Source organism: Coregonus clupeaformis, chromosome 16, assembly GCF_020615455.1.
Source record: "Coregonus clupeaformis isolate EN_2021a chromosome 16, ASM2061545v1, whole genome shotgun sequence".
In the NCBI taxonomy this organism is placed as follows: domain Eukaryota; kingdom Metazoa; phylum Chordata; class Actinopteri; order Salmoniformes; family Salmonidae; genus Coregonus; species Coregonus clupeaformis.
This window is the reverse complement of record NC_059207.1, coordinates 31,532,610-31,543,945: the sequence shown is the minus strand read 5'-3', so window position 1 is coordinate 31,543,945 and position 11,336 is coordinate 31,532,610. Positions and strand designations below refer to the sequence as shown.

General features: G+C 43.0%; 1 protein-coding gene across 1 annotated transcript; it reads left to right on the top strand.

Moving 5' to 3' along the window:
• Nucleotides 1-1,554: 1,554 nt before the first annotated feature.
• On the top strand, nucleotides 1,555-8,378 carry LOC121584902 (phosphoinositide-3-kinase-interacting protein 1). The gene is made up of 6 exons (XM_041901145.2): nucleotides 1,555-1,857; nucleotides 2,270-2,398; nucleotides 2,880-2,996; nucleotides 4,437-4,619; nucleotides 4,943-5,021; nucleotides 6,637-8,378. Exons 1-6 carry the CDS (start codon nucleotides 1,791-1,793, stop codon nucleotides 6,854-6,856), a joined length of 795 nt encoding a protein of 264 aa, XP_041757079.1. The 5' UTR covers nucleotides 1,555-1,790; the 3' UTR covers nucleotides 6,857-8,378.
• The last annotated feature ends 2,958 nt before the right edge of the window (nucleotides 8,379-11,336 follow it).

Below are 11,336 nucleotides of genomic sequence, written 5' to 3'. Positions count from 1 at the left end.
AAGTCTGTGTCCAGGTACTGAAATGATTAGCCACAGCAGACAGGAACAAGGCCAAGTAAGCACAAAGGCTTTTATGAGCTGAGCATTCCATCAGGGTCACAAGGAATCTGCTCTTCCACTGACATACTGCCAGTCAGTGCAGTTTTGGTTAAGAAAACAATAAGAGGGGACATTCACACTTTACTCAGCATCAACACAACTTGATTTAGGTCAACTCAATATAGAGTTAATAAATATACCAAGTCTGTTTGTGTGAGATTGGTTTTAGGACTGTACAATGAAGTCATAGACTGCATTAGAGAGAGTGTTTGTGTGTGTGTGTTTACATGACCCAGAGAGAAAGTTGGGTGTGAGAGTGTGTATTTGTGTTGGCATGAGGAAGAACGACCGAGTGACTGTAGAATGGGATAGAGAGTACGAGAGAGAGGGAGAGTGTTTGTATTGGTAATTGTTTGAAAGCAGGGTGACGTTTGTTTGAAAAGTGGCTGCTGAGTGAATGAGTCATGCTCTGCCAGTGGCCTGTGGCTCTCTCCTTCTGCTGGGGTCAGCCAACAATGACAGGGGCCTCTCTCCTTTGAGCATCCAGCTGCCTGCACAGGGAGAGAGGCAAGCGTTTAACATCTGCCCCCTCCAGTCCCCATGGCCTTCTGATGACCTGTCCTGTCAGTGGACAGGACATCAACATGGGTCAGGGACCGAGGCTGAGGGAGAACATGGTGGAGAGAGAGGGGGTGGGTGGTGGAGGAAGGTTGTGTGGAGGGGTGAAAGGGGCTAGCTGGGATAAAGTGTTGCATGTTAAGTCTATTGCCAGCACTCATACATTATAGTGTGAGTCTTTTGGGGTAATCTTTGGACAGCTGGGGAAGGCAGAGAGGCTTTTTGAGAGATACAGTGGGACGTGTCTGGACTCTGGACAGTCTCTATATTCAGAGTGTTGTTTTGAAAGCTGGCGAATTAGGGAAGTGGGGAAATTATTTACGAGTTCCATAATGTGTTCTAATGGGCCAGCAGGCTAAATGGGGAACAAACAAGGGAGAAGTTTTTCAATGCTGTTACTGTAAGGAGCTTCTCCTTGTTTCCTTTTCTGCAATTCATTTTGCCATGTCTCCCGCAGCCGACAATGTAGTTGGCAAGGCAGTGGGTTGGCTTTGCTCTGTGCTGCCAAAGGAGATCACCTAAATCTTACCATCAAAAGAAGATTAGAAAAACGGATGATAAAACTGATTAGTGATCAGTATAACAAGGCCATGTAAAAACGTCATGGTTCTTCCACCTTTTCATTTAACACAGTTCATTCAAATCAGCAGATCCTAAAGGAACCATATATTACTTATAAAAACAACATTTTAGCTGCTCAAACATCAAGAGAAACAGTTAGTTATTCAAACCGTATAACTCTATCACGATACGATAATAAAAAGGTGTACTATTCAGTGCCGAGTAAACAACCCGAGCATGTAAATATGGTCCCAATGGATTTCTGGGTGGAGCACTTTTGGCTCTAGGTCTAGGACCTTGAAAAGGCAGCGCGCCGGCGCCGCCGCCCGGTACTAGAGTGCAAATGGGCGTTCCTTCTCCAAGAGAGGGAGAGAGAGCGAGGCTGTTTACGAAGAAAACAGATCTTGCTTCTACAAAAACAAGGGCTGGTCTGCAGAGAGGAGAGCAGTTTGACTGAATTATTCAGCATAGGCTCTTCCACACAAAAGCAGATAGGCTATTTAAATAGCCTATCTATTTCCTTTTGTACACTGATTATTTGTCGTTTTTATTCATCCTGTCAGCTCTACAGAATGTTTTTCTCGCTGCACTTTGTTTTGCTAAGCATGGCTTTAGCGGACAGCACACCCAATGCTGAAGGTAACACGTTACTCTAATTATGACGACTGAAAAGCAATGCCTTTGTTCACGCTAGTCTATTTATTATTAGATAGAATTATGTTTATTTGTTTTTGTTATATACTCAATATATTAATTTTATCAGTTAAGAATTTGAATTGTATACATTATGGCATAGGACCTGAGAAATTGAGTCCAAGAAAATGCAAGTTCTAAAATGTATTTGTTTACAACAAGGAGATTCAAGAATACATATTTTGTTGATTATTAATATGAATGTATAATTACAGTACGTTCGTGGCAATTCCTTGTTGAATGTATTACTTTTAGATTCTACACTTAAAGTATGTTAATATGTTTTATTTGCTATTAATTTGTCCTCTTTATTTTCAATTCAACGTGTTAATTTTTCCATAAATCAATGTGTACCCAGACTGCATCAAATCCAATGGTGTGGAGTACAGAGGGGAAAAACAGAGCTCCTCCACAGGACTAACCTGTCTAAACTGGACTAACACAACCCGGGACTATGATGTTATGGCATATACAGATTCACAAATGGGTAAATTACATTGTAATTTCATGACACAATCAAACATGTAATATGCCATCAAATTGATAATTCATTGATTTGACACAAGTTCTCATCTGCCACCATTGCTGTGGTCACTAGAAGTGCCCTGGTTTAAATGTCACATTTGTTGTGATGGTAAAAATGTTTGTTTGGTTATAGATGTTCCTGACATGAGTTTATAACTCCAGGCTCTAGTCTCTCCGTGTGGGTTATATTAGTAAGGTCAGGGTTGACGTATTTCAATATTGTTGGCAAAATACAGAGCCAGAGCATGCATTTCAGTAGTACAGTATATTTCATGCCCTGTGTGTTCATTATGCAAGCTTTTAATTAATTATACCGTGATGAAGTAAATGATTAATGAAGCTGGTTTTATCCAGACACCAGGACAGACAGACAGAGGGAGAGGGCTTTCTCCACCTGCGAGGCACAGTGAGGATGTTGATGTCCTTTTCTTTATGCTCTGTAGGTGTTGGGGAACATAACTACTGCCGTAACCCAGACTCCTCTGAGAAGCCTTGGTGCTACGTGACTGGCCCAGATGCTGAGACACAGAGACAATCATGTGCCATTGACACCTGCAAAGGTATTTAGCTGCCCAGTCATACAAAGAAGATATCAGTCTAATAGAAATGCATACACTGACAGTACACAGGTCAACACACTACATTGGGAAAATGTATGTAAAATGCTGTTTAAACATAGCCGTGACGGAGTGAATATATATTATGCACACACATTGAAATGTAGGTCAGGGCTGGGTAAAAACACATTACTGAATGGGGGAAGAAAAGACTGCTTCCTCTGCCCTTCCCTTAATGTTTTCTCAATGCAGTTCTTGCAAAGGGAAGTCACTGTAGTTGAGAAATCTCTAACTTTAAAGAGGTGAAATGTAAATGTTTTTCTGAGGATCTTTCTAACCCTGTGAATATTATTATTAAGGCCAAAGTGCGAAGCTCTGGAAGTGTTGTGGTGGGAATGTCCCCCTCAGAGTTGGCCTTGAGAACCAAGCAAACTATGGGGAGGCATGTGTTTGTTTCTTGGGAACCTAGAATGTATTTCTTCTCATAAGGAAACTAGAGATCTTTAGCTGAAGATTTTTAGACAAGAGATATTTGTAGTTCTTTTTTTTATTTATGGTTACGCAACAATTTATACACATAAACTGCTGCATTCTTTTTTAAATAAGCCTGCTGATTGGGCATATCTGGAGAAGTCTCTTCTCCCATGTGAGAAGCTGTGAGAGAAGAGTTAATCCACTATGAGGCTGTTTCCTGGGGGTTTGACCTTTGCTCTCTCATTGTCTGGGAAGGCAGTGCATGTCAAACAATAACAAGGGCCCTGTCCTTACTGAACCTGCAGATGCTACATTTTAAAGAGCCATAACTTGTTAGGCAGGTGGCTGCCTAAGGTTAGGTATAAGCCCCAACCTCTTACTCAACCCATTGGTGTGAAATCGATAACTTTCCCATGGATACATCAGGCAATTGGCTACTGCTGGCTATGACCTCACGCTCTAACTCCAGCAGAGTTGGTAAACAACTTTTTTGGAGAGCAGATGTTGCCATCCGCAGCTCCAGTTTCCTTTCCCATGAGACCAGGATCACATCACCTGTAGTGCACTTCTGCCCCATTTTGCTGTGAAATGGCTGTTGTTTTTAATTATGTAATTTCTTTATAGAACCGCTTCCAAAGTAAACAAATTAGACTAATCCAGTAGCTCTCCCTGTCCATCTGAGGATAGCCTCTGTGTCAACCAAGTGGAAATTAGTTTCCTCCTCTATTCACGCATTTATTTTATCTCAATGTTTATTCTACAATAAAAGCACGTAAAAAGAGCCTCTTCCGACCAGCCTGGGAAATTTGAATGATTAAACAAGAAATCGAGTTAAAGAATCTAATCAACTATTACTATGTGTCCTCAAGTACAGAAACCCAAATACAACATCAGGAAACACAGAAAGCAAACTAACATGGCGTTTGGTCAGTGTTTGGGGACTTGATGTTGAACTTATTGTCTCCACAGACGAAGCCCCTACAGAGGCAGAAGCATCAGAGGCAGGCCCCCTCACCACAGCACAGACTGAGATCTTTGAGCCGGCCAAGTCTGGGCTTGCCCAGGGAGGGGGTAATGCAGTCCAGCCAGTCATGGGCATCAGCCAGCGGGTACGCACAGGACCCAAGAAGAAGAAGGACCTGGGCACTCTCGGTATGTCCTGATCTCACTGCTGAGGCAGAGGGGTTATAGGGGAAAGGGGGGATGCCATAGGGCCATAACATGTGAGCCTCAAGGGATACTCCTAAAAAGAGTGGGCCAGCTTGATGCAGCTCGGCTTGGTACAATAAGATGGATATAAATGGTCACATAAATGAGTTATAAAGGATTCAAAATATTCTCATAGGGATACAATCATTATTTGCCTCACTGCAAGTGAAGTGCACCAATGTGCAAATGTTCAAATACATACCGTATATACACTTTTGTGAATTCAGTTTGGTAACCATAGTGCCTGTGTGTCATGGTTCTTTCAGGCTATGTGGTTGGTATCCTCATGATGGCCATTATCATCCTCCTCGGGGTGGGCATCACCTTCGGATACTTCTACAAGAGGTCAGTATCTGCCACTATGCTACACTAGGTGCTACAACTGGAGACACAGAACATTACAACCCTAGCTATGTTTTACTACTTTGTTAGGTTGCATCATGTGGTATGTGTGAGTGACATAAGAACTAGAACACGTGTCGTGCACCGCTAGACTAAATGGTGCCTCTCCAGAGAGTAGGAACACAATGTTACATCGATTTGCAACAGATTCTTCTTTCTACTGCAGAGAGAGACAGAAATCAATCAACACCAAAATGCTCCGCTGTAGTGGTGATTCAGAACTCGAATGTAGCGTTGCACAGTCTTGGCACAGCTTAACTTGTTGTGTCCATGATGAAGGGAGCAGCTCTGAGTGCTTGGAACCTCTTAGGCGGAATGTCAGTGAGGTGAGGGAGGGCATGTGTGGGCAGTGGGCACAGAATGTTACCAGGATGTAGAGCGGTGTCGCTCAGCAGTGACGAGACCCACTACCACAAAGACAACAACAACATGAAAACAAGGAACGGAAGGGAAAAACGGGGGAAGAAAATGCCTGCAGCCTGGGTATTTTAGGCACCCACGTTAGACCTGCCCTCAGAGACCAGTGACATCAGTAATGTGATGCTTGCTTAGCCTCCTACATGTATAGTAAACACGCATCATCACATATTGATGGGGAATCGATGCCACCAATGTTATGTGTGTACTTTTAAGAGTAGCTTGAATTAAAATCGGTCAAGGAAATTGATTAGATCAACTTCCAATCATACGTACATACAGAGTTTTAGCCTTTTTCTTTCTCACGCAGTAATATCAGGTTTAGGGAAAAAGTATAGCCACTGAAGCCCAGGCTTGTCGAGTTAATGAGACAAGATTTGGAAGGATGGCCACACAAGAAGAGCCAATGGGTAGAATCAGTGCTGTAGTGGGGCATAGTGGAGCAGAGCAAAGTTGCGTAAAGTGTCGCATAGAAGCAGCGGGCAGGAAGAGGCTCCCGTCCAACAGTATGGCATGTTCCCTGTGCTGGCTGGGGCTCAGCAGATAGCAGACCTCATAACACCCTCAGATTGTGTCCCGAATGGCACCCAATTCCCTACATAGTGCACTACGTTTGACCAGAGCTCTATATAGGGAATAGGGAGCCATTTGGGACAGCCCCAGTCACCTGCCTGGACTGGCTTAGCTCATACTGTAGCTTGCCTGCCACCGCCTACCCCCAGACTCCATCAAAACGTTCCCTTCCCTGTACCAGACCAGATACTGCCTCGAACCGCCCCTGTCATTTCTGCCTCCACAAGATTAATGGACACCGTTAAAAATATCCTCATCCAGTGAAATGAGACTCAGCATGGGACACTGCCTCTCCTTCTTGTCATAAATAGAAATCATGACCCAAGCTGGCTCTCCAAGTGTTTTGAAAGATGATTCAGGTCATAGGTTGCTGAGGGTGCTATGATGAGCCTCTCTTAGTAATAGCCATGTTTTCCTCAAGTTAAAGACATTAGTCCTGCAAACAGTCCTGCAAACTGCAATGTGAAATAGCAACTCTCAACCCCATGTGTGTATAAAATCTGCCCCAACACTATGATCAGTACCACAGTCATCCTAACCTGTTCTGTCTATGTGTTGTTTGCTGCAGGGGTCGGGACCTGAAGAAGCAGCATGAGCAGCGTGTGTATGCGCGGGAGATGCAGAGGATCACCCTGCCCCTGTCGGCCTTCTCCAACCCAACCTGTGAGCTGCTGGATGAAAACACCATCGTCATCACGTCCGAGAAGCAGACCCCCACCCAGGATGGCATGGTAGGGGAGGGGGGAGACCCCCTGATTGACCAGCAGGCTGGTACACCAGGAGCCTGAGCACTGACCACCCCACTGGACTGGGAATGGACCATGATATTCGAACCTCAGAGGACCAAAACACTCCCCTACCCTGACCTCCCTCTGTCCCCAAATCACCCCCCTTTTAAAGGTCTACGAGGAGAAGGGAAAAAATACGAGGAGGACTAATTTCACTCCACGTGGAGACCATCAGGTGAATCTGGTGATGGTTGTGTACAAAAGTGCATATCAGGGATGCTCATTGAGAAATAGTGCATTTGATATCCAAGAAAACATGATCATGGGCTGACTCTGAGTCAGAGTTACTGCTTGGAAAGGGGGACTTCATAGCCTTTTATTTTCTGCTTTCTTTTTCATATTGAGGTGTGGCAGAGTGGTGTTATGGGCTTACCGGAGAAAACAATGCTACTCACGTCCCCTGACCCTTTGGCTGTGCTAGGTCAGTTATGGGAGGGCATCTAGTATACAGTAGACGTATAGGATAGCCCTGTTAGACATCTGTTTTTCTATCTGAAAGACAGTGTTGGGACAGATGTGTGGAGTAATGAATTAGCTTCAGAGAAAATTAATATTAGGTCTAAATCAGATCTGCAAAAGAAAAGGCAACATCTCCCGCTCTCTGAAGCTGTGACGTTGCCTTAGCATGATGCATCTGAATGTATTACATTGTTTCACTGGTGACCTTTCTGTTTAACTAATCTTAAGGCTAGGTGACAGAAGCCAATGTGTAGTAACTGCAAACATCAGACATTTGTTGGCTATACATGCGACAGACTGTATCTCAGGTTAAGGAGTGACAGGAAAAGGGAAACCTCTTGAAATCGAAGAGACCGTTTGTTCTCAGGACAAAAATGCAGCAGAACTGCTGTGAAACAGAATACCGCTCAGTCTGTTGTCTGGCTAGAACCGGACAGAGCCTGTCTGAATGACGCCTGGGCAGAAAATAACAGTCTCGTTAAGGGTTGACTCCTGTGGCATTAGATTGAATTTAGACCATTGAATTACGTGTCCCAAACGTTAGGGCAAGCAGTGGAGCAAAGTAAAAGAGTGTAATGAGGACATAAGTCCAAACCTTTTGAGGTAACCTAGTTTATTAGATGTACAGGATGGTTTAACTGCTTAATAAGCAGTCTGTTACATTTTGAAATGGGATGCTGAAAGTAATGCCACAGAGTTGGTTAGAAAATGTAACATATCATCTGATTGATTGACTTCAGCACAATCTCTTTTGTTGGGATGAAATGTAATATCTTTCTGCTTTACATGGTTGCTCGATTGTTCTGCTAATGCAACCTTGCATCATTCCAAATTGTATTTTGTGATGAGACTATTCATCTTTCAAATGGTTGAAAATCATTGGTTACTTCTCAATCATTGTGGTTCCTTAAATTTTGGTGCACTGTTGTTTTGTAAATATAGTTTTTCTTCATTTTTGCAATGCATCAAATACTGTTGCTCCTCAATGGAGATTAGTACTTGTATTTGAATGTTTGGCAGATTTTTACTGCTGCGACTGAAATAAAACGGATTTTGAAAAAGATGATTATCCTCATTCCTCACCCTTAAAAAGGGGCAATATACAATTTACGGGCCAATTGAAACTAAGATTGGCCACTAGATTATAGCCAGCTGTTCTCTCCTTAAACCTTCAATATGCTCTAAAATCCCCCACACTGCTGATCTCAATTGCAACCATCATCCACCACCGATTGACCACTTCATAATGCGAATGTCGGCGTTATCTTGTCCTGATTGCAACCAACATTTTTCAAGTCGATTTCGCCCTCTGGTGGATATTATCATCAGAACAATTTGATATTGCCATTTTAACTGACTAAGTGCTATTTGTCTATTTGACAATCATTCTGTACACTGAAATAAAGTATTTAATTTCCTTGTTTACAACAGCAAATCTTCTATAGCAATGTGGCCCACCCTACACATTTATGAATGGAAAAGTCATGGTGTAGGATTCATTTTTCGTTTCCAATTTATGCAATCCATTAATGGTAATTTCTTATCAAGAAGGGAAAAGCAAGGAAATATTCCTGAACTGTAGGCTACACATGACACCAAATCGTGGTTTTGTTGTATTTGGAATCACATTATATTGTATTCTAATATTGTGCGGATAGTGGAGATTATTTATTTAGGCTATTTGTAGAACAATGTGATAACACTCAATAGTGAACCTTTATAATTTTGTTTAGGGCTACTGTGCGAAATAATAATTAGGCCAGTAGGCCTACTGTAGCATATTGTAGCCTACTTCATTGAAGAAGCAATGTCTGAATTGTGGTAGGGAGAGTAATTTCTTATTATTTGGAAGTCGTTATCCAAAGAAACAGATCCAAGAAAATTATGCAATCCATATCACTTTCATTTACAATGTAATATATTAAAACTTGGTTTTCAATAACTTTATTTTCGCAGTCATAATCATCGTAATTGACATAGGCTACATTTCCAGTCTAATAATATTATTTCAGTTGTAATTTCTTGTAACGCCAGGGTAGTGGGTTTGATCCCCGGGACCACCCATACGTAAAAATTTATACACACATGTAAGTCGCTTTGGATAAAAGCGTCTGCTAAATGGCACATTATTATTATTATTATTATTATTATTAATAAGTCACATTCTTCCATGTATCTTTTTCATTTCGATTTTGTTGTTCCTGATATACTACATGAACAAAAGTATGTGGACACCTGCTCGTCAAACATCTCATTCCAAAATCATGGCCATTAATATGGAGTTGGTCCCCCTTTGCTGCTATAACAGCCTCCACTCTTCTGGGAAGGCATTCCACTAGATGTTGGAACATTGCTGCAGGGACTTGCTTCCATTCAGCCACAAGAGCATTAGTGAGGTCGGGCACTGATGTTGGGCGATTAGGCCTGGCTCGCAGTCGGCATTCCAATTCATCCCAAAGTGTTCGATGGGGTTGAGGTCAGGGCTCTGTGCAGGCCAGTCAAGTTCGTCCACACCGATCTCGACAAACCATTTCTGTGTGGACCTTGCTTTATGCACAGGAAACAGGAAAGGGCCTTCCCTAAACTGTTGCCACAAAGTTGGAAGCACAGAATTGTCTAGAATGTCATTGTATGCTGTAGTATTAAGATTTCCCTTCACTGGAACTAAGGGGCCTAACCCGAACCATGAAAAACAGCCCCAGACCATTATTCCTCCTTCACCAAACTTTACACTTGGCACTATACATTAGGACAAACCCAGATTCGTCCGTTGGACTGCCAGATGGTGAAGCGTGATTCATCACTACAGAGAACGCGTTTCCACTGCTCCAGAGTCCAATGGAGGCGAGCTTTACACCACTCCAGCCGACGCTTGGCATTGCGCATGGTGATCTTAGGCTTGTGTGCGGCTGCTGGCCATGGAAACCCATTTCATGAAGCTCCCGACGAACAGTTGTTGTGCTGACGTTGCTTCCAGAGCCAGTTTGAAACTCTGTAGTGAGTGTTGCAACCGAGGACAAGACGATTTTTACGCGCTATGTGCTTCAGCACTCGGCGGTCCCGTTCTGTGAGCTTGTGTGGCCTATCACTTCGCGGCTGAATCGTTGTTGCTCCTAGACGTTTCCACTTCACAATAACAGCACTTAAAGTTGACCGGGTCTGCTCTAGCAGGGCAGAAATTTGACGAACTGACTTGTTGGAACGGTGGCATCCTATGACGGTGCCACATTGAAAGTCACTGAGCTCTTCAGTAAGGCCATTCTACTGCCAATGTTTGTCTATGGAGATTGCATGTCTGTGTGCTCGATTTTATACACCTGTCAGCAACAGGTGTGGGTGAAATAGCCAAATACACTAATTTGAAGGGGTGTCCACATACTTTTGTATATATAGTGTAGGATGTTTCTTCATTGGGGCGGGAATACTGAAGGCAGACAATGACCATTTCCGGTGTCAGTAGGGGGATACCAAAGAGGAAGAGGAAGAGCGGGCCCCAACTCGGCGGAAAATCTATCTCCCTCCAGCAGGTGGCGTTTTTTCCTTGTTTCGCCCACCAAGCAAGGAGTTTTTGTATGGAGGTCAATGAGTGTCGAATTTGGTCAACAAAAAAAGTAATGGCTTATTTGCAACGTGAGGTTCATTTGATCAAATTTCGTAATTTCAAGTTTCGTAATGCTTAAGTTGTGTACTGATATAAGTAGGACACGTGACATCCCGGCAAATTTGAGGTTAAACACTTTATATCAGAGTTGTCTCATGCATATTCATAGTATGTGGCTTGTAGATGGTGGTCCTCTGTAGTTCAGCTGGTAGAGCACGGCGCTTGTAACGCCAAGGTAGTGGGTTCGATCCCCGGGACCAACCATACACAAAAATGTATGCACGCATGACTGTAAGTCGCTTTGGATAAAAGCGTCTGCTAAATGGCATATGATTATTATTATTAGATAGCAGATAGAACAATGAAACAGATATTTCCCCGGATGTATAAATGTGAAGCATCCGGTTGGCGTTTCCACTC

Excerpts from the sequence above, each read along its gene's own strand:
- LOC121584902 (XM_041901145.2), top strand. The coding sequence starts at position 1,791 with ATGTTTTTCTCGCTGCACTTTGTTTTGCTAAGCATGGCTTTAGCGGAC. Across the intron at positions 1,858-2,269 it reads CAGCACACCCAATGCTGAAG|ACTGCATCAAATCCAATGGT; the intron begins GTAACACGTTAC and ends ATGTGTACCCAG. Across the intron at positions 5,022-6,636 it reads TTCGGATACTTCTACAAGAG|GGGTCGGGACCTGAAGAAGC; the intron begins GTCAGTATCTGC and ends TGTTTGCTGCAG.